Raw genomic sequence first — 26,658 nt, forward strand, 5'->3', positions numbered from 1 at the left:
TGCTTTGGGTTAGGAGTTTTTAGGTTTTCAATTTTCTTTGACAGTTCTGTCAATCTCTTCTATGGTATCTGAACCTGAGATTCTCTCTTCTATTTCTTGTATTTTTTTGGTGATGATACTTACATCTGTAATTCTTGACATCTTTCCTAGGTTTTCCATTTCCATGTTTGCCACCATTTGTGTTTTCTTTATTGTTTCTACTTCCACTTTTAGGTCTTGAGCTGCTTTATTTAATTTTTTCACCTGTTTGATTGTGTTTTCTTGTATTTTTTTAAAAGAAATCCTAGGTTCTTTTATTTAAATATAATGCCTAGGTTGGATTTGTTTAAACTTTAATAATCAATCATCTGAATGCAATGTGTGCATCGAATACTAAAAGGACGTAAAAACATTTTATAATAAAATTGAAGATTTATATGGAAAATATCTCTGAGAAAATCGAGAAAGTATAAAGAAAAACATGTTAAAATTGACAATTTTCATGGAAAATTAAAGAGTAAAATGGTAGACATAAAGAACATTGCTAAATTAATTGAAAAGGAAGTAGAAACATTTTATGATAGAAGTAAAGATTAACATGGGAATATTTCTGATAAAATTCTAGAAAAACATAGGATAATGTGCTAAAATTGAAGATTATCATGGAAAATTACATAGATAAAATGGTAGGCATAAAAATATTTCTAAGTTGATAGAAAGTGGAATTAAAAACATTTTCTGATAAAATTGAAGATCTACAATGAAAATATTTCTGATACAATTCAAGAAATATAAAGAAAAACATGTAAAGACTCAGTGAAGCAGTATTCGGCAAAACCAAAATGGGGAAGTGGGAAGGGGTGGGTGGGAGGACAGGGGAGAGAGAAGGGGGCTTGCTGGACTTTCGGGGAGTAGGGGGGGCTAGAAAAGGGGAAATCATTTGAAATGTAAATAAAAAATATATTGAATTAAAAAAAAAGAAAAACATGTTAAAATTGACTATTTCATGGAAAATTATACAGATAAAATGGTAGGCATAAAAATATTTCTAAGTTGATTGAAAGTAGAATTATAAACGTTTTCTGATAAAATTGAAGACTTACACGGAAAATATCTCTGATAAAATTGAAGAAATATATAGAAAAACATGTTAAAATTGAAGATTATCGTGGAAAATTATATAGATAAAATGGTAGGCATAAAAATATTTCTAAGTTGATTGAAATTGGAATTATAAACATTTTCTGATAAAATTGAAGATTTACATGGAAAATATTTCTAAAAATTGAAGAAAAAATATAAAAACATGTTAAAATTGAAAATCATCATGGAAAATAATACAGATAAAATGGTAGACATAAAAACATTACTAAATTAATTGGAAGAGGAATTACAAACTTTTTTTTATTAAATTGAAGATTTACATGAAAAATAGTTCTGTTAGTCTATGCCTTTTTATTGGGGAATTGAGTCCATTGATGTTAAGAGATATTAAGGAGTAGGATTATTGCTTCCTGTTATTTTTATGTTTGTGTGGTGACTTTCTTTTCGGTTTGTTGGAAGATTACTTTCTTGCTATTTCTAGGGTGTTGTTTCCTTACTTGTGTTGGCATTTTTCATCTATTATACTTTGTAGGGCTGGATTTGTGGAAAGATATTGTGTAAATTTGGTTTTATCATGGAATTTCTTGGTTTCTCCAGCTATGGTAACTGAGAGTTTTGCTGGGTACAGTAGTCTGGACTGACATTTGTGTTCTCTTAGAGTCTGTATGACATCTGACCAGGATCTTCTAGCTTTCATTGTCTCTGGTGTGATTCTGATAGGTCTGCATTTATAGGTTACTTGACCTTTTTCCCTTCCTGCTTTTAATATTCTTTCTTTGTTTAGTGCATTTGGTGTTTTAATTATTATGTGCCTGGGGGACTTTCTGGTCTGGTCCAGTCTGTTTGGAGTTCTGTAGGCTTCTTGTATGTTCATGGGTATCTCTTTCCTTAGGTTAGGGAAGTTTTCTTCTAATTTTGTTGAAGATGTTTACAGACCCTTTAAGTTGTAAATCTTCGCTCTGTTCTAAACCTATAATCCTTAGGTTTGGTCTTCTCATTGTGTCCTGGATTTCCTGGATGTTTTTGGTTACAAGCCTTTTGCATTTTGCATTTTCTTTGACTATAGAGTCAATACTTTCTATGGTATCTTCAGCACCTGAGATTCTTTCTTCCATCTCTTGTATTCTGTTGTTGATGCTTGCATCTATGACTCCTGATTTCTTTTGAAGGTTTGCTATCTCCAGAGTTGTCTCCCTTTGTGATTTCTTAGTTGTTTCTACTTCTGTTTTTAGATCCTGGATGGTTTTGTTCAGTTCCTTCACTTGTTTGTGTTTTCCTGAATTCTTTAAGAGATTTTTGTGTTTCCTCTTTAAGGGCTTCTACCTGTTGACCCATGTTCTCTTGTATTTCTTTATCTTTTCTAAAAAAGATTTATTTATTTAATGTATATGAGTGAGTACACTGCAGCTATCTTCAGACACACCAGAAGGGGGCATCTGATCCCATTACAGATGGTTGTGAGCCACCATATGGTTGCTGGGAACTGAACTTAGGACCTCTGGAAGAGCAATCAGTGCTCTTAACTGTTGAGCCATCTCTCCAGCCCTCTCCTGTATTTCTTTAAGGGATTTTTGTGTTTCCTCTTTAAGGGCTTTCATCTGTTGACCCATGTTCTCCTGTATTTCTTTAAGAGAGTTATTTATATCCTTTTTGAATCAACATCATGAGATGCGATTTTAAATCTAACTCTTGCTTTTCCAGTGTGTTCGGGTATCTGGGACTTGCTGTGGTGAGAGAATTGGCTTCTGATGTTGCCAAGTAGTCTTGGTTTCTGTTGGTAGGGTTCTTCTGCTTGCCTTTCGCCATCTTGTTAACTCTCGCTCTGGTTGGTCTTGCTGTCTTTGGCTGGAACTTGTCCTTCCTGTGAGCCTGAAAGCCTGTGTCCATACTGGAAGACCCAACTCTTTTCTGACAGGGTCTGTGCACAGAAGGCCAGGGAGCCACCTGGCTCCCTGGTGTAAATGGTGACCAGAAGACTTCTGTCCCAGTAGCTCCACTGATGTATGCTCTGTGTGCTTTTAGCTGCCTTTCCCCGCCCCCACTCCTACCCCCCAGAGAGAAGGTGGAGATCTCACCTCTGTGCTCAGAAGTGAAAGTGCTGCTGGGAGATCACTGTCTGCTGGTCTGCTGGTAGGTCATGCACTGAAGGCTGTGGAGCTGCTTGGTTCCCTGGTGCAAATGGCGGCCAGAAGACTCCTCTCCTGTTCCTGTATTTTTTTTTAAGGGATTCATTTTTTTTTTTTCTCTTTAAGAGCTTTTACCTGTCAATGAGTTACTTATATCCTCCTTAAAGGACTGTATTATCTTCATCAGATAGGATTTTAGGGCAGCTTCCTGATTTTTAGGTGTGATGGTGTATTCAGGGCTTGCTGTGGTAGGAGAACTGGGTTCTGATGATGCCCAAGTACATTTACTTCTGTTACTGATGGTCTTGAGCTTCCCTCTTGCCAAGTGGTTATTCCCCATATTTGCTGACTCTGGGTGACTCTGTTTGGAGTCTGCCTCTTTTGTCCTGGATTGCTTCAGGTCTCCTGGTAGGCCTGCAGCCCTGGCTGTGGCAGACCACCTGTGGGACCTTCCAACTGGGGGCTCTTCAGAGGGGCAGAGAAGCTGCTGATCTGTTGCCCTGGCTGCAGTAGATCTCCTGGGATCTCCTTCAGAGGAGCAGTAAAGCTGTTATCCTCTGTGAAGCGACTCTCCAGGGGCCTATGGACTGTGGTTTCTGTTTCCCTGTGTGCAGCAGAATTCCAGGAAGCTTTCAGTCTGTTGGTTTAGCTGCCCTGCATGCTACAGAGCCCCAGGGTGGTCTGCAGACTGTGGTGTCTGTTGCCCAGTTGACCTGTGTACAGTGGAGCTCCTGGGATGCCATCAAGCTGTGTGTCTTCAGGGGAGCAGACAAGTTGGTGGTAAGTTGCTCAGTTGCCCTGTGTGTAGCAGTTCTCCTGGGATGCCTCAGGCTGTGGCGCCTGTTGCCTGACTGCTCTAAGTGCAGTGGCTCTTCTGGGATGGCTCAGGATATGGTGTCTTCAGGGGAGCAGACTAGTTAGCAGTCTGCCCCAGCAGAAAGGCTCCTTTTTTGGCTTTTGTTTTTTAAGACTCTATTTAGTTGAGAGCAGTTTTAAGTTCACATAAAATTTTGAGAAAAGAATAGATTTCCCCCCCAGAGGCTCTTTCTGCCCTGCGCATGCAGAGCTGCCCATGTCAGCCTTGCCTGTCAGAGTGGTCCAAGGACAAAGCTGCGATGCTGTCTAGACATCACCCAGAGCAGAGCCGGCTTCACATGAAGGCTCACTGAGGTCTGGATGGAGTCCTCTGTGCCTGCCCATTCATCCCTCCCTCCCCCACCTGCTGGTCCTCATGGTTCTTTTTACACCGCACCTGTAGTTCTGTCTTTTCTTGGAGTATCGTGTAGCAAATGGACAGTGGCCCTCCGGCTCTGTAGGCTTCCCTTTCTGGGTAATTGCATTGATGGTTCCTCTAGGTCTTCCGGGGCTTGGTAATGTGTTTCTTTTTACTGGTGGATGGTAGTCTGTTGTCTGCATTATCATGGTGTATATACTATTTCCACACTAAAAGTCATCTTAATTATACTCGTCAAGTTTAACAGTTGTCAATAATTTGCTAAAAACAAGCCCATCAACATCCACAGGTAGACATGTTTTTAACTCCTTTGGCAAGGATCAGAAAGCATACGTGATCAGTCCTGTGGCAGTGAACGTGCATTTGCTCTTGTGTGCAGTGTTTGCCTCATGTACAGAGCTACTGCAAGTGAGCAGGCAAAGCCAAAGCTGCCGAATCTTTGGGAATAATAATAATAATAATAATAATAATAATAATAATAAATAGTTATTATTTTGTTGAAATACATTCTGCTCTTTATCTGTTATTTATTCATTTACTTCAGGGTCTCACCGTGTAGCCCAAGCTGGCCTAAAACTCACCATCTTCCTGCCTCAGCCTCTCAAATGCATGAATTGCAGGCATGTTGCCACATCCGGACACACTTGTTGTAGGTTGTAAACTGACAACTTGTAACTATAGGAAGTTATTTGGAACAAAATAATATTCTGACTAGTGGGTATATGTACAGTGTATGATAACAATTGACATGCCGTGACTTCAGGTCCTTGATATTGTTTGTGGTGGGAATTTTTACTTTTACTCTCTTAGTTCTTTTGAAATGAACTGCAGTCTGTACTCAACACTGCAGTGGAATGCTAAAGAAAGTCCTTATTTCTGGTTTATGACCCTGTGCTCTTCACTGATACTTCCCAAGTCCTTCCACACCCAGCCAGCCTCTGTGACCCCCATTCCTTCCACACCCAGCCTCTGTGACCCCCATTCCTTCCACACCCAGCCTTTGTGACCCCCATTCCTTCCACACCCAGCCTCTGTGACCCCCATTTCTTACATACCCAGCCTTTGTGACCCCCATTTCTTACATACCCAGCTAGCCTCTGTGACCCCCATTCCTTCCACACCCAGCCTCTGTGACCCCCATTTCTTACATACCCAGCCTTTTTGACCCCCATTTCTTACAAACCCAGCCTCTGTGACCACCTATTTCTTACATACCCAGCCTCTGTGACCCCCATTTATTACATACCCAGCTAGCCTCTGTGACCCCCATTCCTTCCACACCCAGCCTCTATGACCCCCATTTCTTACATACCCAGCCTTTGTGACCCCCATTTCTTACAAACCCAGCCTCTGTGACCCCCATTCCTTCCACACTCAGCCTCTGTGACCCCCATTTCTTACATACCCAGCCTCTGTAATTCCCCCTATTTCTTACATATCCAGCCTCTGTGACCCCCCATTTCTTACATACCCAACCTCTGTGACCCCCCATTTCTTACATACCCAGCCTCTGTGATCCCCCATTTCTTACCCAGCCTCTGTGATTCCCCCATTTCTTACATACCCAGCCTCTGTGATCCCCCACATTTTTTACATACCCAGCTTCTGTGATCCCCCACATTTTTTACATACCCAGCCTCTGTAATCCCCCCACATTTCTTACATACCCAGCCTCTGTGACCCCCCATTTCTTACATATCCAGCCTCTGTGACCCATTTCTTACATACCCAGCCTCTGTGATTCCCCCCATTTCTTACATAACCAACCTCTGTGACCCCCCATTTCTTACATACCCAGCCTCTGTGATTCCCCCATTTCTTACATACACAGCCTCTGTGACCCCCCATTTCTTACATACCCAGCCTCTGTGATCCCCCATTTCTTACATACCCAGCCTCTGTGATTCCCCCCATTTCTTACATATCCAGCCTCTGTGACCCCCCATTTCTTACATACCCAGCCTCTGTGACCCCCCATTTCTTACATACCCAGCCTCTATGATTCCCCCCATTTCTTACATACCCAACCTCTGTGACCCCCTCATTTCTTACATACCCAGCCTCTGTGATTCCCCCATTTCTTACATACCCAGCCTCTGTGATCCCCCCATTTCTTACATATCCAGCCTCTGTGACCCCCCATTTCTTACATACCCAGCCTCTGTGACCCCCCATTTCTTATATACCCAGCCTCTGTGATTCCCCCATTTCTTACATACCCAGCCTCTGTGACCCCCCATTTCTTACATACCTAGCCTCTGTGATCCCCCCATTTCTTACATACCCAGCCTCTGTAATTCCCCCATTTCTTACATACCCAGCTTCTGTGACCCCCCATTTCTTACATACCCAGCCTCTGTGATTCCCCCATTTCTTACATACCCAGCCTCTGTGACCCCCCATTTCTTATATACCCAGCCTCTGTGATCCCCCCATTTCTTACATACCCAGCCTCTGTGATCCCCCCATTTCTTACATACCCAGCCTCTGTGATTCCCCCCATTTCTTACATACCCAGCCTCTGTGATCCCCCCATTTCTTACATACCCAGCCTCTGTGATTTCCCCCCATTTCTTACATACCCAGCCTCTGTAATCCCCCCATTTCTTACATACCTAGCCTCTGTGATTCCCCCCATTTCTTACATACCCAACCTCTGTGATTCCCCCCATTTCTTACATACCCAGCCTCTGTGATCCCCCCATTTCTTACATACCCAGCCTCTGTGATTCCCCCCATTTCTTACATATCCAGCCTCTGTGACCCCCCCATTTCTTACATACCCAGCCTCTGTGATCCCCCCATTTCTTACATACCCAGCCTCTGTGATTCCCCCATTTCTTACATACCCAGCCTCTGTGACCCCCCATTTCTTACATACCCAGCCTCTGTGACCCCCCCATTTTTTACATACCCAGCCTCTGTCATCCCCCTTCATTTCTTACATACCCAGCCTCTGTGATCCCCCCATTTCTTACATACCCAACCTCTGCGACCCCCCATTTCTTACATACCCAGCCTCTGTGACCCCCCATTTCTTACATACCCAGCCTCTGTCATCCCCTCCATTTCTTACATACCCAGCCTCTGTGACCCCCCATTTCTTACATACCCAGCCTCTGTGATCCCCCCATTTCTTATATACCCAGCCTCTGTGGCCCCCCCATTTCTTACATACCCAGCCTCTGTGACCCCCCATTTCTTACATACCCAGCCTCTGTCATCCCCTCCATTTCTTACATACCCAGCCTCTGTGACCCCCCATTTCTTACATACCCAGCCTCTGTGATCCCCCCATTTCTTATATACCCAGCCTCTGTGACCCCCCCCCATTTCTTACATACCCAGCCTCTGTGACCTCTCCCCCCCCATTTCTTACATACCCAGCCTCTGTGACCCCCCATTTCTTATATACCCAGCCTCTGTGACCTCTCCCCCCCCCATTTCTTACATACCCAGCCTCTGTGACCTCTCCCCCCCCCTTCCCCCATTTCTTACATACCCAGCCTCTCACTGAACCTGGAGCTCCCAGATTCGTGCTCCTGTGCCTTGGGTTCTGCCTGGTGCTGGAGGCTGAACTCAGCCTCCCCAGCTTGTGCAGTGAGCATCTCACTGACCGAGTTTTTCCTGCTGCGGTCTTGCCTTCTTTTTCTTCTCCCCCCCACCCCCCAGTGTCTCTCTCAAGCCTTACAGTAGTGATCATCCTGCCTCAGTTCTGGAATTATAGATGTACTCCACAGTACCCAGCTCTGGGTATCATAGGTGTTTGTAACTTTGATCCATTATGGGGTAATTAATGCTTATGTTAACTAAAGGCACTATCAGTAGGCAGGTAGGTGAAGAGAGGAATTGCTCCTTACGTTTTATGTCCTCTAAGTGTTATTTGGTGCCTTCACACATAATTGCAGCTTTTTCTCTTCTTAGACTTTTTGAGTTTAGAATCTTTTCGATCCCTATTGTGTTTTTGTTTTTGTTGTTTGTTTGTTTAAAGCATGGGCCAAGTGTGGTGGCATACACCTTTAATCCAAGCACTCAGGAGGCAGCAGTGGGCCATCTCTGCAATTTCAAGGCAGGCTTCGTCTGCCTAAGATTTGCAGGACACTAGTACTATATAGTGAGACTCCGCCTCAAAACAAACAAAACATTAGAGTATTTTATTACTTAGTAGGTTTCTTATCTTTGTTCAAGTTATCCAGAAAATAAGAAGCTTCCGTGCCCATACTAGAGCTCTGGAAACATTTTAGCAAGGTGGAATAAATGGGAAAGAATGCAAAATACTTAAACATCTTGAAAAACCTCCTAAATCAAGGATACAACAGGCGATTGCTGTCTAATTCTATCTGAGATACTGAAATGGGCAAACTCATAGTCAGAAAGCAGAATGTAGTTCATGTGCCTGGGAGGGCAGCGGTGATTATCACTGGGAACAGAGCCGGTCTGAGAGGGAGGCGCCAGCGAAGGGCAGTGGAGAGACGATGCCCACTGTTGTGAGCACACCTCCTGCCAGAACCAGACACCGCCCACACAGAAGATGGTTTCTGTTATTCGCTTTACCACCTTTTTAAGTGCTTGGGATCAGAGAATCCATTGTAACACAAGTAACTAATGATTCACTTGGTGGCTTAATCTTGAAGCCCTGACAGAGAGCATCATTTCCCTCACACGCATGTCCTTGCAAAGGCCAGCCCTGTGATCTGAAGGGAGAGGCTGGATCATTTTCTATAACTGAGAAATATGTAGCATGCTAACTCAAATATCATTAATAATAGTCTGTCAGAAGTTACTGGAAGTTTCTTGATTTTTAGAAACTGATTCAAAGAAGTAATCATTACCTTCTCCAGTTATGTTTTATGAAGCCTTGTTGACCTATATACGGGTTATGGGATAGGAGGGGGGAGGGGGATTAGAAAGATTAGTCAGCTGCCACTCCTAAAAATACCAGTTGATTTTGTCTTCTTAATCACATAACTGTAACCTTCTGTCTGTTCAGAGTGGACTGACTCCAAGTAGAATGCTGAGGAATGCATTTTCCATTTTTATTACAATTGAGCATAAACCAGACAATCTTGTTTACCTGTGGTCTAGAATTCCCCAGATCTCTAGCACATTTTAACACCTGAAAAACTTCAGAATCATCTTCCAGGGATATGTCTTGTGATTGTTGATTTAACACAAAGTCATAAACTTTCAATTATTTTATACACCTTATTTTACTGCAAAGTTATTTTAGACTAAAAGAAGAGCTGAGATGTGAGATAGTCAGAGTCAGAGAACATGGTTGACTAAAGGTACCGGATCAAAGACAAAGGAAGAAACAAGGTAATATCGGATCTGTTGATTATATCAGCCAAACTCCATTACAGAGACAAACATAGTGATGTATTTTAAATTACGGAAGGCTAACAGTAAATCCCTTTATCAATAAACCATTCCCATGTAACAGTCAATCCCCAGGTGACAGACAATCCACACATAACAGACAGTTCTCATGCACCTTGCAGCATCAGTAACTGGTTAATGAGCCGTCATTTCTGCAGTGCCTGGTCAGCAACATTAGATTCTCTAGAAAAAGAGAATTATAATTGAAATTGTGCTGTCTCCTAGGGCAATGGCTTTTAGAAAATTCTTTAGGGAGCAAAGTGACTTTGCTTATAAGAAAGGACATAATCATAACTAAAAAGCTATTTGCAACCACTAAGCAGCCTCGTTGGAGAAGCACAGTAAAACTCCATCCAAACCTCCCTGACACCACGCCTGCCTTTCTGGACAGAAGCCTTGCAAGGTTCTGGGCTTTGGTTGGGATCCAGAAGCATCTGTGGCTATGATGACCCTTAATGATACATCTGACACAGGGTCAAGGGTGACGGGCTTGGTTAGTCTCCTCAGGGAGGAAAGCTTTGAAGAGATCAGCAGGAGACTTTAGGTCAGCAGAAATTAAAAGAATAGTAATAGAATTTTACAAATTATGCTCCGTTGACCTAGGTTTAATTATACCACCTATGAGTTAGTATAGGAAGGGCATTTCTTACATTAACTGGCTCATTGTAAAAAAATAAATTTTAAAATGTGGTTTTTAACTGATGATGGCCGTTCTCATTTCCTCTCAGTTGCCGAGATTCCTTATTCTTTTCCTTAAGTACTATTTTTTCTTCCCTTGTCTGTCTCAAGTACTTTCTCATCTAGGCATCCAAGTGGCTAGTTTTGAGGTCTAGAATGTCTTAAATAGCCTGCTCTGTCTTCATATTCTTTTTGTAAGTTTAGATAAAATAAATACCCAGATTTTAAATCTCAAGGCGTTTCCATGCTCTTCTAGCATGGTGTCTATTGTAGATGAAATTTGGGTCACAGCCTTAAGTCTCCTCCCTTTGTTCTCAGTGAGGGTTTTCTTTGAAATAGTTAGCATTTTCTTAAAATCCTGTTATAAAACTGTACCAAAATGTAATCTAATCGCAGTGCTCAGTCTTTTGCCTTAGGTAGCGTCCTTCACCTTCTGGCGTAGTCCACTGTGTCTGTCTTCTGTGCTGTCTACAGCCCTGGCCGTGGCTTCAGGCCATTCGGGTGTACTTCCCACCCCTTGACATATCTGTCTACACCCCGGAGCTCTCTCTGACTGCATCTTCCAGGTTGACTGTCATGCCCCTCCACTGCATCTGGTTGTTTAAGTGACCAGGCTTTTATTTTTAATTAATTAATTAATTGATTGATTGATTGATTAATTTATTTATTTATTGGGTTTTTTGGATTTGTTTTTTTCGAGACAGGGTTTCTTTGTATAGCCCTGGCTGTCCAGGAACTCACTCTGTAGACCAGGCTGGCCTCGAACTCAGAAATCCGACTGCCTCTGCCTCCCAGAGTGCTGGGATTACAGGCGTGCACCACCACCACCCGGGCGTGACCATGCTTTTATTTTTAGTTTACAGGGCTTTTGTGTTTTGTTCTTCTGTCTTTTTTCCTATGATGTCTGTCAGCCTTTTTCCTTCTTAGTCTATTTCTCTTCAATGTAGACTCAAGCCATGAAAGTCTCACTGTTTCCCAGTAGTAGCGAAGACTAATGATCAAGCCCTCAACAGGTGGTCTCTGGGGGACATGCAAAATCCAAGCTGTGACAGGAATCATTGTAAAACTGAGCTAAGTATCAGCCTATGGACTTTGAGAATGTGGCTGCACTATTGCTAACTCACCTGCACTTCAGGAGATGGTTTCTGTTTTTTGGTTTTAAAATGGATGAAATTGACAGCACTTGAAAGCTGCACCTGCCCGTAGGCGTCGGCTTTCATCTCTCCCTTGCAGGCGGTTCCAGCGTGCTGCCCACAGCTCAGGACCCTGAGCTCCTGCAGAATGTCTGAGTGCTTCAGGTCAGGTGTGACGAGCTTGGCTAGGGAACTGTGGAGACAGAACTAAGTTGAAGAGAGTATTTCCCAGAGGAAGCAGGTGTTAGCATTCTGAGAAGCCAACTGTGAGGTAAAAGCCTGGACTGTAGGTTTTGCAGTTAGCTGTGTGATCTTACTCCATTACCTAGCTGCTCCTTTTCATCTTCCCAGGTTCCCTTTACACTGAACAAATGTTTTCACAGATAAGTGGGACATAGAACATTACTGTCTCCAGTGTTCTGGAAGAAATTTTAGGGACCATGGTTATATGAGTTAGGAAATACCCCCACTAGAGCTTTCTATGAGACAGGCCTGGTGTGTCGCTTACATTCAAGGCTCCAGGAGATTCTTTCTGAAGGGATAGTCTTGAGACCTCGGGACTCTGACATGTAGGAGCTGTGTTACTCGGGAACCTCTGTGAGCTGCTATCCAAGGTCACTAAACACCTGTAAGTTAGTTCTAGGACAAAAATTTTGTGTGTGAAAATAAATTATTTTATACGTAGTAATTTACTTTTTAATTGCTCTGGGTTTTCATATGAAATGCTGGAAAACCTCCTTAATGTACAAGTCCCACTGCTAATAGATATTTAAACATAGCAACACAGAGTATTACGTTGTCCTGGGAACTCCAAGATATCGGTTTGGAATTTGAAGTTATATTGTCCATTACTCTGTTAGACATTCTTTATATTCAACATATATTTATTTAATAGAATTTCAATTACTGTTCGCGCACACACACATTAACTGTACTGTTCATAAAACAATATTTGGCCTCCTAGGAAGAAAACTTGGGAATCAAGTGTTTTCATCTTGCTTGTAGGATGGGTGCTGCAGACAATATATACAAAGGCCGGAGTACTTTCATGGAAGAGCTGACAGACACAGCAGAGATAATCAGGAAAGCGACACCGCGATCCTTGGTTATCCTGGACGAGCTGGGAAGAGGGACAAGCACCCATGATGGGATCGCCATTGCCTATGCGACTCTAGAGTATTTTATCAGAGACGTAAGCGTCTATCACAACCTAAAAATTCTATTAACTAATATTGTTTGATGCTGGCATATTATAATATATGTTTAAATAAGAGATAATTGAGTTAAACTGATTAACTCTTACCTTTGTGTTGCGACATGAGCTCTGATCTCATGGCTGTTGTATAACTGTAGTCTTGAGGCCTTCATGTAGTGCCTGCATGCCCTTTCCCTCTTTTGTATGTGTGTATGTGCAAGGAATGTGTATGTTTGTGGAGGTGTATGTGGGCAGTGAGCCCCGTAGATTCTCCTGTCCCCAAATCCCCAGGAAAGAGAATATGAACCCACACTACCACACCCAGCTTTTGACGTGTGTGACAAGCACTGCACTGCCTTTGTCAGTGAACTAAATAGCCAGGAGAGCTCTGGGCTTTGTTCAAATGTTTATTAGGATGACATAGACAATGATAACATGCACCTTCCCCTTTAAAATACTCCCCCCCTCTTTTTTTGTTTAAATCTTCATTTGAAAAGATGCATCTCACTACATATGGTAAAGGTTTGGTAAAGTTCCCTTTTACTGCCAACACATTTTAACATCTGCTTAACCTTCAGGGGGAAGTTGCAGCAGACAGTTTGCCACCCTGGGGTCTAGGTCATAATTTCTGCCGTGCTCTACGGTGTCAGTGTGTGACTGTTAGTGAATGAATGTCGCTGTTGACTCGGATTTAGTAGTAGCAACACCGGGTGATGTTTAATTCCACCTTTGCTGTCCTGTGCTGAGGGCAGCAGTGGGAGTAGCTGTCATAGCTGTCGTCGGAAGGCTGGGCAATGGCTACAGGACCCTCTGCTGAAGAGGCTCTCACAGGAGCTGCTGCAGCACACCCCGCCCACCGTGCAGTAGCTTCTGCACTCTGTTGAGTCTCCAGATCAAGATGGGAAGAGCCACTGTTTGACCTCAGTGACCCTTCCTGACATCCGCATGGCCTAGCTTCTCTGCATTTAACTGATCTTTGATGTCTCTTCTCAGAAATACAAAGTTTTTGTTCAGTGTGTTTTTAAATATTTTTGTTTTTGTTTTAAGAATTATTTATGTATTTTTTGTATGTGAGTGTACTGTAGCTGTCTTTGACACACCTGAAGAGGGCATTGGATCCCATTACAGATAGTTGTGAGCTACCATGTGGTTGCTGGGAATTGAACTCAGGACCTCGGGAAGAGCAGTCAGTTCTATATTTTTGGCGTGTTTTTGCCCAAGTGTTTAACTTGCATGGTTCTTGTATAGATAATATTTAGTTTTTGTTTTGTTTTTTAAATTTCAAATTCTACTTTTTAATTTCTGGTAATAAGAAAGCAGTTAAATGTGTGTGTTAATCACAGTGTTAATGTCATAAAAGACAAAAAAGAGGGGAAAAAACATTTTTGATACTTAAGAAAACATATGAGTTATATTGTATGATAGTAAGTTTCTTATATAGAAATTTTTATTCTGGTTATATAGGTGATGTTATCTGCAACCAATTGTCAAATGAGACCGAGGAGGTAGCTCAGTGGCAGAGCCCTCCCCGACTATGGGAAAGCCCTGGGTTCAGTCGTCAGTGTTGCAGGAGGGAGAGGGGATTCAGGAACACACGTCTATGCTTGCAGGGTGGGTGGGGGGTGAGGGGTGGGGGTGTACATGTGCGTGTGTCTGTTTGCCTTCTGCCTTCATAGGCTAGAGAGAGGAACGGAATGTGGAAAAATATTAATTGGTTGTCTAAGCCAACAGTATATGGTAGTTTTTGTTCTTGCAACTTTTATGAAGATTTGAAAATTTAAAGTCGAAACGTTATAATTAAAACAATACTGTATGTCTTATTGTTTTAGGTGAAATCCTTAACCCTGTTTGTTACCCACTATCCACCAGTCTGTGAACTAGAAAAATGTTACCCAGAGCAGGTGGGGAATTACCACATGGGATTCTTGGTCAATGAAGATGAAAGCAAGCAGGACTCAGGTAGGAGAACCTCGCACGGCACAGGCGAGTCCCTCTTCTCAGTCTGCTAACTCGAGGCCTGTAGGAATCTGAGCTTATTGCTTATTGGGATATAAACTGTGAGTGTCCGTGATAAAGAACATCTGTCAGTGTTCATTTGCTCTAAGCTTTGAGTTGCATTGAGTGTACATCTGTTTGCAAACTCAGTCCTTCTCTGTTTAAAAAGCAACCTTTGTCCAGAAGGAGGGCTTCCTCTTAGTCCCTCACCGTTTTCCTTGGTCTTTATTCTAGGATAAGATAGTCACATGAGGAGGATCTTTAGTCATCTTTAACATGTTCACCACCTCCCCCAATATCATTTCACACCGATTACTTACTACCGGCCATATTCCGTAGTGGGGATGTATGTTGTCTTACACTAATGAAAGTGAATCTCAGATTGGTAAAGTGCCTTGCCCGTGTCGGACACATTCCCCTTCACCGTCCTGTTTTCCCAGCTTTTCCAGTACTCAGAGGATGAGATGTTTCTCTGAGAAAGAACACCATTGGCCAACAGGAATGAATTCAGATACCATAAGTAGCCTAAGCTGCAGAATACCCTGCTCAGTAGTAGATTTTTTAGCTATCAGCCTGTGGTAGTTTACACAGTTGGTATGCTGTAATGGAAAATCCATTATCCAAGGCACTCCAGAGACCAAATTTAATTTAAAAAAAAATTGTAAGGACAGGACTTAAAAAGAAAGCAGGCAGATGGTCCAAGTAAGACAAAGTATTGGACCTAAGATAAATGTAATGTTGAGCACTCACTGCCTCTCCATGCTGAGCCCTGGAAAACACATCATAAATCCTCTCAAGGTGTTTTGCTTATTAATCTGCATCCAATGTGACAGAAAATGGCTTTCAAGTGAAACCCACTGGGTAAACACGGTAGAGTTGTGCAGCAGGGAGGGCCTGAGGCCTGAGGCCTGCTCAGAGCTTACAACCCCGCCAGCCTGCGGCAGAGTCCCAGCCCCTAGGGTGTCTGGCATTTTATTCTATTGATTTGACCCTTCTCCATGGACATAACTCTCGGAATTGAATGAGGCTAAAGGCCTTGCTTGCTGACAAGCTTCTGCCCTTCCTTCCTCTGCCTCTCCCGTGCTTCTGAATGATGTGCAGCGTTCCCATCTCAGTGATGTCATTGTTGGGACCTCAGCCTTCCCTCCCTCTGTCCTCTCACACCCTCATTCACCTGGTTGTCCCCTCAGGCGTGCATTTTAGCCACCGTGCAGCGACAGCAGCCCCCACCCCTCCGGCAAACACATAACTACTTCTGGGTTCTAAGAACCAAGACTGCCTAGTTTTTATTTTTGCATTTTTTTCTTTGAGTCTCTGGTGGAATCCTCCTTTGCTTCCTGATAGCTTTGAAAGCAGCATCTGTGTAGGATGCCAACATCGCTGAACCTGTTAGTGCCCCTGGAGTCATTCCTGCTGCACACCCGCCCGCCCGAGATCCTCAGGCCACCTTTGTGGTCCCCTAGGGATCCGCTTACTTTCTCTTCTAAGTGTTTGCGTTCCGGTAGCAGCTTGATCTCAGTGGATCAGTAACAAGGTCCTGCAGTGCATGTGGCACCTCAGCGCCGTCCCCAGCTCCTGCTCTTTGCCCCACCCACAGGCCAGTGGGACGATGCTTATAGCTCTTTGAGACACTACCTCCTGGACACCTGACGTGTCCACAGCTAGAACAGGGGCTAGCATTTTCTGAGACTTTTCCCCCCTTTTTTTTTTCTTATTTCACTTTTGGCACTGGGCGGTGAACTCAGACCTTGGTTTATGCTGCGCATGCACTCTGCCACCGAGCAGTGTCTCTGTTTCATCCTGTAATTTTCTTAGGAGCAAGGGAACCTTTTCCAGGCGCCTTCTAGCAGCGCAGGATCATTCCAGTCTCATTTTCAGGACTGAGTGGTGCCTAAATGAGAACGGCAGAAATGACTCTGTCTCAGGGTCAGGACTCACGTTTGCAGCTAGGTGTGAGGGTTATTCTGATTAAGTGGACAGCTGTTAATGCCCTATAATACAGAGGTCTTCTTAGACGTGGAATGGATTCAGTTTAGAAAGATTCAGTCTAGGTCAGTGTTTTAAGGGCTGCGTGGTTGCTGAAGTGATGGATCAGCAGCCAGAAAACCAACTGTAAAATCTTAGACAAAACGGGGTCTCCTAAGGAACGCCTCTGTCCTGGTTCTCGGGAGGCAATGACAGGAAGATCATTTCAAGACGTTTCTTAGGTACTTGGTCAGTTCAAGGCCACTGTGGGCTACATGTCATCTAATTCTTTATCCATCTCTAAGCATCTATAAAAACAAATAAACGAAAATCCCAACAGTAACTCCAGAAAGAACTTGATCGAGGCTGGCGAGAGAAGTTAGTGGAGAAGGACGGATGCCCAGCTGCATTCTGAGTTCAGTGCCTGAGACTGACTTCCAACAGCTGTCCTCTCACCACCACACAGCCTCTGGGCCATGCGTGCAGTGTCCCCCACAGCAAAATCAAGAAGTATAAAAGATTTGAAATTGTTTGATCAGATCTCTTTAATAACATTCTTGAGAAATTTGACCTTAAAATAGATTTTGCTTATTTTCTTTATAATGGAAACATGAATTACTATATTCATAGACTAACAGTGATTAGCTCTTAAAATATCCCGTAAGGAAAGCGGGGGTTAGTGGGTTGGGGGGAGGGTGTGTGTGTGTGTGTGTGTGTAGCTTGTCAGATTAGAACTGACTAGTGAGACCCTAGAACACTGGGTAGTGTTTACTCATCTCTCCTCCCCACTTGTGTCCTCTGGCCTCCATATTTCCATCATCACATACATAAGTGCATATAGCCCACCAAGAAGGCACGGGCTTGAGATTAAATGTAACTACAGAAAGAGACCATGTTCTTTTCCTTAAAGTCATGAAAACAATCATAATGCTGAAGTAACACCAGCACTTGGTGTTAGGCCCCCACTCTGAATACAAACATATGATAATGACATGTTCAAGGTTCAGGGTAGTATAATATACAATTAAACTATAGCTCATAGCTATAATATGCTTTAAAGGCATTGTAGAAAATGCGCACAAAGAAGATATGGTCTGTAGTCCCAGTTCCTGAAGAGGCCAAGGCACAGGATCCCTTGAGCCAACTAACACAGTGAAGTCTGTCTCGAAAACATAAAGACTTCAGAAACATTGTTACAGCTATCTCTATTGTTTATATAGAGCATGTATATCTATATATCCTATGTATCTCAACATATGGTACAAATTATATGTAAAGGGAAAAATAACAACTCTTGGAAAATGTGTCAGCAGATCCATTTCTGAGAAGGAGCTCTGCTCCTGACCAGGCTGTCGGCACACGCTGGCCAACAGTGTGCTTGGACAGATGGGTGCACAAGCCGATGAATGAGTCTCGCCTTGCTTAAGAAAGACGAGCATGGACTCTAGATTAGCCTGGAATGAGCCAGGACTATTTTAGTCTTAAGGTGAGAGGTTTGCAGTTTTGATGGCCACTGGTGTTCAAGTTCTGTGCATGCACACGGAAGAGTAGCAGAAAGCCATTAAGGCTCACGGACTGCTGACTCCCCAGCGGTGCTCACACACCTCACCTGTTCTCTGTGCTCATGCTCTCACGTGGAGGTAGGAGGTATTCTCAGGGCGTGGTATGGACACCTGAGTCTGGTCATTCTTCTCATCTCCTCCTTCTTGCAAGCACCCTGAGAAAGCTATCACCTGTCAGCTTCTGAGTTCTTCGAGGAGGTGAATTCCATTGTCCCCTTCCACTTGGTGTTTGTCTTGGTGTTTAGCATCAGTGGCTGATTATCAATGCATGCACAGGTGACAAATAAGAAAATGTGGAAGGGAAGCCCTTGGGGAATCACAGCTTGTGTGAGGGTCCCAGAAACTATCTCATTCATTGAGAAACAGAGCTCATTCTTCTGCAACCAGATGTGATGCGATATTTTTGTTTTAGAGCTTCATGATCCTGTGGTGCTTTAGGTTCTGAAAAATGGGGTTGTATATAGCTCTATCTATGTACTATACCTGAGGATTTCCTGGTTCTTAAACGTTTCAGATTTCCTGGTGTGTGTGTGTGTGTGTGTGTGTGAGAGAGAGAGAGAGAGAGACAGACAGACAGACAGACAGACAGGCAGACAGGCAGACAGGTAGACAGAGACAGAGACAGAGAGACAGACAGAGACAGAGAGAGCGATTGAAGGCTGGGATGGTTCTTCAGAGTTACTTCAACTGGGCAATAGAGGGCAAGGCCTCTATGTTTTTATTTGTTATCACTATTAGCTTACAGTACTTTGTAAACAGTGGGCAACAGCTTGCTATCTTAAACCATCAGCTTCAAACAAAAGCTTCCCACCATTTCTGTGTGTCAGACATCAAGGGGACCCTAGCTGAGCACCTCTAGGAGCTCTGCCTGGAAGGCAGTCAGTTCCTGGCTCAGTTTCCCAACCCCTCTCATGGCTTTGTACAGCCCAGGGTATCGCATCAGCTTGGCGTTGACAAGCCACAGACCTTCCCTGGCGGTTGGTGAGTGACAGGTCTGTCCGTGGGCCTCGTCACAGAGCAGCCCACAACATGGCAGCTGGCTTTCTTGGGAGCAAGCAAAAAAGTAAGGGTGCCCGGGGTGGAGGGTGCAGTGGTTTCTGATCTACTCTTTACAGTGTCATAGTTTGTCCATTAGAAGTGAGTCACTGGGTCCATCTCACGTTCAAGGGGAGGAAATGACATAGGTCATGAACACTATCAGGCCAACAGCCTTCCTAACAGATGTGGAAATAAACCCTTCATCCCAAGTGGCACCTGAGCAGCCGTGTCCCCTTCAGTGTGCACAGCTCCTCTAGCCAGAATTTCCCTGTTACTTGAACTATGGGGCCCATAGTGGTTCCTTCCCTGTTTAAAGGAGCCTAACCCATTCTCCTTTAATAAAGAAGCGCAGTTCAAATTACAGTCATTGACTGTTCAAGGCTAGGTGAGACAAGCCTATAAGCAAAACATCTTCAAAAATTTATCTCTTCCTTAAATCAGTAAAATCAATAAAGCCAGCTATAGGTGGAGAGAAAAGTGTGTTCAGACCATGCACCTAAACAGAGGCCGGGTGCAGGAGCTTATATCTTCCTTCAGCCCCTTGACTTGCCTTTGGGGCATCATTTGATCTCAGTTTCTCCCCTCTTTATTTCATAGGTGACATGGAGCAGGTACCGGATTCTGTCACTTTTCTCTATCAGATAACCAGAGGAATTGCAGCGAGGAGTTACGGGCTGAATGTGGCGAAGCTAGCAGACGTGCCCAGAGAAATCTTACAGAAAGCCGCTCACAAGTCTAAAGAGCTGGAAGGCTCAGTCAGTCTGCGAAGGTCGGGATCTGTTCATTTTGTTCTTTGCTCTGGTTCCTAGTGGAAGCTTCTGGGCTGTCGGAAAAGGGGGGGGGCTATAAATGAGGACCACTGGAGCCGCTCTGGGGTGAGTGTAGCTTCCGTGGCTTTCCTACAGCTGGAGGAAAGCAGCTTGGGCAAGCGCAGATGAGGTCAGTCTTTGTGCCAGGTCTTCATTAGGTGGCAAGCGATCTCTTGGGTTTTTTTTTTTTTTCCTAAAGAACTAACTCCGTGTATGCCCACACTTCCGCTGCTGAAGAAGACAGTTAAAGGCTACCAAGATCAATATCAGTACTTAGGGCCTGCACAGAGCTTCTCTTAGACACTGCCTCAGCAGTGGGAAATAGCTGTCAGAATTAAGAGTTCTCTCAGGGTAGGGACCAATACAAACACCTCCGTGGGTAAAGAGATCAGGTTGCTTTCTGCCTTCTCTGTCCTCTCCTCACCTCCACCATTCATGTGATGCTGCTTCCCCTTGCTTGTCAGTCAGTATGTAGTCAGCTCAAGAGCCAACCTTAGTACACTCCTGGAGTATACCTGAAGGGCAGCGCCACCAGGAAAGCATCCTGTGAACAAGGAATAATTTATGGTCTTTCTTGAACAACTGGGAAATAGCCAGAGTTCCCTCAAGAAACTCTTATAACCACCTGACCATAGATAAACCAAACCAAACAAAACAAAACAAAACAAAACTGTAATCAAATTGATTCCCAGTAGTTCCTGAACTCCCCAAGGATAATACTTAGTTCTGAGAATCATTACCAAGTTTCCGTAGTAAAATATTGCTGAGCATGGCGACATATGCCTTTAGTGAGTTCAGGACAACCAGGACTACATAGTGAGACCCTGTCTTGAAACAAATAAACAAACAAATACAAACAAATTTTAATATCTATGAGGCTAGAGAGATGGTTTGGTCATTTCCCAGCACCCACAGGTGACTCACAACTGCCTATAACTCCAGTTCCAGAAAAATCTAATGTTATCTTCTGTCCTCTGAGGGCAGCTGCATACATGTTGTGCACATGTTAGTCACACACACAAAGACATGAAATAAAAACCTTACTCTCTGCAACATGGCAAAAGTGAGGCAGCAGCTGCAGCTTGAGTGCTGTGTAGAGTGCCTGCTCTGCCTCAGTTTCCTTCTACAGCAGCTGTGCTTGAGCACCAGCTGTGGACTGATGTGCAGAGACTGACCAAGTCCCCAGCACTGGAGTGCCACAGATGATGGGTGGCTTCCTATGTCAGTGCCGTCATGCCAGGAGCAAGGCAGTGTAATCAGTTTCATGCTACTTCTGTTACAAGACAAATTAACATTAAAAAAATTCCACAAAGATTACCAGCTGGAGCTCAAAACCTAAACCTTAGTCTTCTGCAAAGTCCAAAGACACAGGTAGTCTTTGTCGTCCTCTAGACATCTTTTCCTGAGAGAAACAAGAACAAACTGCCACCTCAGAGCATTCTGCTGCCTATGGGGGCACACCCGCTTAATCCCAGCACTTTGGAGGCAGAGGCAGGGGCATCTCTGTGAGTTAGAGGCTGACCTAGTGGTCATAGTGAGTTCCAGGCCAGCCAGGGCTACATAGTGAAACTCTGTCTCAAAAGCAGACAGACAAACAAACAAACAAACAAAACCAAGCTGGTAATAAAATAGTTCATGCTTGTTACTACCTGTAGCCTCAGAAGCTAATGTCAGAAAATTAGGACACTCCGAATATTATAGACATTCATTTTTCCACCTAATATGTGACATTTTAAAGTTTGCAGAGTTATCTTGATAAGGTGGGATATTACATTAAGATGGAATGTTTCAGATCTGCAGAGGTGGCTCAGTGGTTAAGAGCACTGCCTGCTCTTTCAGAGGACCCAGGTTCTAGTCCCAGCAGCTACATGGCAGCTCTTAACTCTCTGTAACTCCAGCTCCAAGGGATCTGACCGACCCCCTCTCTTGTGGCCCTGGAGGGCACTAATCATGCACATGGTACATAAACATTCGTTCCAGGAAACACATACACTTATAAAATTTCCGAAATTTTTTTGAAGATGGAACATTCCATGGTTTATGAGGACACTGTACATATTGTCCCTATTGATTAAAAGTGTTTTTCACATCAGTTCTCTTGGTCAGATCAAAGAAAGCAAACTGGTTCTTGTACAGGATGTGTGGGCATGCTATAATGATAGTTAAGAACTAATTACACACTCATCACATACAGAAAGGATTGCATATGGTCAGTCACCTGGAGCTTCCTGGACACAGATCGGGACACCAGCTGCCTCTGTCAGAGCTAAAAAGTCATGTGTCCTCCCTGCAGGCACCATTTTAGAAGGCAGCAGGAAGACAGTCATGGTAGTCAGTAGCTGGGTCTTTAATGCAGCTGTGGCCCCGGAGTGGGGACAGCGCCACAGCTTCCTGTTGACAGAGCCTGTGCTGTCCCGACTGAGCAGGCTTTCCATTACTCCCATCAGTAACAGTTCCAAAATAACTAACACTTCATTATTTTCTCCAGGAAAAGGCTTAAATATTTCACAGACTTGTGGACGGCACATAATGTGAAGGACCTGCACACGTGGGCAGACGACTTGGGAATGGAGACAGTACAGACTTCTCTCCCTCATTAAAATGAAATCTACGTTTTTAAAGTGAACTATGGAGAATTGAAGATACAAACTGCACATAACAACTCTGTGGTAACAGCGTCTCTGTGGTCTTCCTTTTGAGATGCTTTCTTCCCTGTGAACGGAGAGCTTTTCAGGCTCTGGGTCCGCCCGCCTTCAGAAGAAAAAGATGATGGAATGTAAAGGCTTCACTGAGTAGTGAGGCATTTTCCTAGGTAGTAAATCTCATACAGAAGCAGGTTCTTCTAAGTAAAACCTAAAACAGGCGCTTGGTGCCTACACAGTCAGAGGGCCAGTATTTATTTCCGTTTACACAATTAACAACAGGGTAATCTGACAGGAATCTACTTTTGTGAACTAAAGAATTTTATAATGCCAGCAGTTTGCTCACCAAAGACAAACATTTTTATGAAAAGTAGAATCATGAAGCTTCTAGAAACCAGAGCACAGGAAGGAAAAGGCCATATGAAATTTGAAGAGCTGAATGTTGTCGTCGTTGTAAACATCTTAAAGGTTGTTATATAAAATTATTTTGTCATTCACCGAAATAAAAATATGGAATGAATACTTGCTCAAAAGTATGGTATGGCTTATTGAATTTTGTTATCCGGATACCAGATAATTGTCATGTTTTTCTATTGATTGATTGATTTTTGAAACAAGGTCTTACTGTGTAGCTCTGGCTGACTTGGAATTCACCATGTAGACCAAGCTGACCCCAGAGATCCACCTGCCTCTGCCTCCCGAGCTCTGGGATCAAAGACCTGTGCCACAGCTGGCTGTTTTAATTTTTAGCTGTGGAAGGTCCTGAGAGGTGATCTCAGTTGTCCTGACTGCTCTGTTACCCAGCGCAGCACACCTGTCACCCTAGAGCTGAACTGGAGACTTTCTGGACTCATACGCATCCTTCTTCCTTGCAAGTTTCATCCAACTGTGTCCCTGGGTTTTGTTTTGTTTTGTTCTGTAATTTTCCAGCACTTACAATCTGGCTCCTCATATCCATGTGCTCTTTTTGTTTCTAAGTATGTCGTCCTGCATAAGGGTTCTTCCTCTCCCACCCCTTTATGATTCCTGCGTGGCCACATTTCTTTCCCATGGTTAATGGACATAGTGTTAATTCCTTTTCCTAGGTTATTACCTACAGTGACCCACTGTGATGAGGAATGTGGTGTGTGGCTCAGTGCTGCCCAGCGGCTCTATTGTGTGATTTGTGCCCAGTGCCACCTCACTCCTTTAGAGTGTGCAGCTCGGGGATGCTTAGCGTGAGTTGTCCACAGAGGTCACTGTTGTCAGTTTTACAGTGTTCTCACCACCCCAGGTGGAGGACAGTTGTGCGCAGAACCCCAGCACAAGGCAGCCACTGACCCACAGTCTGCCTCTGCGGATTTGCCTGTTCTCAGTCAGGACATCATCTAAATGGACTTACAGAGCATGTGGTCCTCTGTGACTGTCACCTTGCACTCCACTTATAGTTTACAAACTATCCACGTCAGAGCACGCACCAGTAAGTCATTGACTACTCGGTTCCAAGCCCATGTTTTATTTTGTCATTCACTGAGTGGTGACATTGGGGTCTTTCCAATCTGGGTTTTGGATTGGTTCTAGGATCAGCTTTGTATGTGACAAGACACAGGATATTTTAGAATCCCCTGGCTCAGGAACAATTAGTCCCAATGGTTATAAGTGACTTTTAAATTTACAATGATTTGTTCCATCTCTTCTCTGCTTTAAAGTTAGGAAAAAACATGACATACTATAGATCCCAATAAATATACTTAAAATAGAAAAGAATATAAAGTAAAAAAATTTCAGATCAGAAGCTGAATAATAAGAAGGTGCCCTGTCATCAAGGTATCCACTCACTGATGACTTGAGGCCCTTATGGAAGTGAGTTGTCTTTTAAAAGAAGACAAAATCTTTTTATGTAACAGTTTGTCCAAGTTTGAGCCTGCTGTTGTGGAGGTGGGGGTCATGGGCATGGTGAAACAGCGCCTACTGTGAATTCCTAAGAAAGACTAGATCAAATCCAATATGGCCTACCAATTAATGGTGACCTTTAGTGAGTCCCAAGATCAATTGTAATTACTGCTGTGCTGTGTAATTATAAAAATGCTTCTTGGTGCTTCTCCTCGCTGGGAGTGGGGAGTGCATTAGCACCATCTGTGCTTCCTAATGTGAGTTAAGTCAGTTCCTCCAAGGGACATTGTCACTCATGCATATGAGGACTTTCCTGAGCCAGGTAAACCAGAAGGGACAGAGCTTTGTCAGGGAGGTGATCATTCTGGCTTGCCTGGGACATCCCCCCCCTACACCCTCACCACCCTACCCTCACCCCACCCCTGCTTGGCTGGCACATTTATGAAATGCCTTTGTAACTCCAAACTGCTCTGTTTGGAATCACAAATTGTAAGGCAACCCCAATTACAGTTGGTGCTTTGTGGCACAGCGGTTGACATGACAAGTTTCAAATGCCATCTTCGGAAATCCATTTTCCTTTACTCAGCGGGTGAGCTCAGGTTCCTCACAAAGGCCTGCCATTGCCTTGGCCCATTCGGGGTAAGAATTTAGGATTGTGGCATTTAGAAAGTCTACGTTACTAACTGCTGTTAGGCTTTACCACCTAGTCCATTTTAAAAATGAATCCCAAAGATAACTTGTCATCTGTCCTGTTTCCCTAAAATCATGGTGAAGAATTTACACTGGATGTTGTGAGACACACGGTGAGGCGGTCTTCAGGCAGAAATCGTTCAGCTTGGGAGCAGGAATTCTTTTCTCTGCTTGTCTTTTTCTTTATTCAAATGCTCAGCCACTCCTTTCACTACCTGTGGTGACTTCATTCATTCCCATCCTAACCCCCTCTCTCCCTCTTTCTTTCCTTCCCTTCCTGTCTCTCTCCCCTCTCTCCCTCTTCTCTTCCCCTCCCTTCCCCATCCTCTCTTACATTTACTAGATTTTTATTAATACTTTGTTCATAAACAACTTTGTGTATTATGTTTTCCAGTTTCTCTCACTTTCTCTTACCTCCCTCCCTTCCCAGGAAAACCCTCACTTCTCTCTCACAAATCTCTTTGCAGCATTAACTTTTAGTCTTTCATTGTGATCCACTGAGATTTCTTTTATATTTTAATCACTTCCCCCCCCCCATTCCTCCCAGATCCTCCTTACCTACAAAAACGTCATATTTTTTCTTTCTTTAAAACAAAGCCAAAACAAAATAACAAGAATGACATACAAAAATGGAAATCAAAATAAATAAGCAAAAGATTAATAAGAGGAAAAAAAAAGGTTCTGTATTGGCAAACACCTCTGGGCATGGGGCCTACTCTGAAACGTGTTTGAGGAGACCCACCTGGCTTGAGCCTGTATGGTCCTGTGCATGCTGCCTTGCTCCTGGAGTTCATGTGTGCGTCAGTCCTGTTGTGTCCGTAGATACTGTCTCCTCAGTGTCCTCTGTCCCCTCTGGCTCTTACAATCTTTCCACCTCCTCTTTTGCATAGCTCTCTGAGCCCTGAGGAGAGGGTTTAATGAAGATGTCCTATTAGGACTGAGTGCTCCAAAGCCCCTCACTTTGCATGTTGTGCAATTGTGGGTCTCTGCTTTTGCTCCCATCTACTATGAGAAGTTGCTTTTATGATGATGATGATGAGGAGGAGGAGGAGGAGGATGATGATGATGATGAGGAGGAGGAGGAGGAGGAGGAGGAGGAGGAGAATGAGCAAACACTGATCTACATCAGAGCCTGTTGAGCTAACCAGTAGGTGTACAGCTGAGGTCAAGGACCATGCCTCCTCCAGCATCTAGCAATAGCTGAAAACTCAGCAGGGAGGGGTAGGACCCGAGGAGCCCTTACCCCACCATGACTGA

The 26,658-nt window shown here is 43.7% G+C and overlaps 1 protein-coding gene across 2 annotated transcripts in view; it reads left to right on the forward strand.

Moving 5' to 3' along the window:
* Window positions 1-23,363, forward strand: part of Msh3 (mutS homolog 3) — a 170,584-nt gene extending 147,221 nt beyond the window's left edge. For both annotated transcript variants that reach the window (XM_052159436.1, XM_052159437.1), the window contains exons 21-24: window positions 12,639-12,825; window positions 14,658-14,787; window positions 19,986-20,157; window positions 22,686-23,363. In XM_052159436.1, coding sequence (XP_052015396.1) covers window positions 12,639-12,825; window positions 14,658-14,787; window positions 19,986-20,157; window positions 22,686-22,797 — 601 coding nt within the window. In that variant the 3' untranslated portion in view covers window positions 22,798-23,363. The remainder of the gene's footprint in view (window positions 1-12,638; window positions 12,826-14,657; window positions 14,788-19,985; window positions 20,158-22,685) is intronic.
* The last annotated feature ends 3,295 nt before the right edge of the window (window positions 23,364-26,658 follow it).

Source organism: Apodemus sylvaticus, chromosome 16, assembly GCF_947179515.1.
Source record: "Apodemus sylvaticus chromosome 16, mApoSyl1.1, whole genome shotgun sequence".
NCBI classification, from domain to species: domain Eukaryota; kingdom Metazoa; phylum Chordata; class Mammalia; order Rodentia; family Muridae; genus Apodemus; species Apodemus sylvaticus.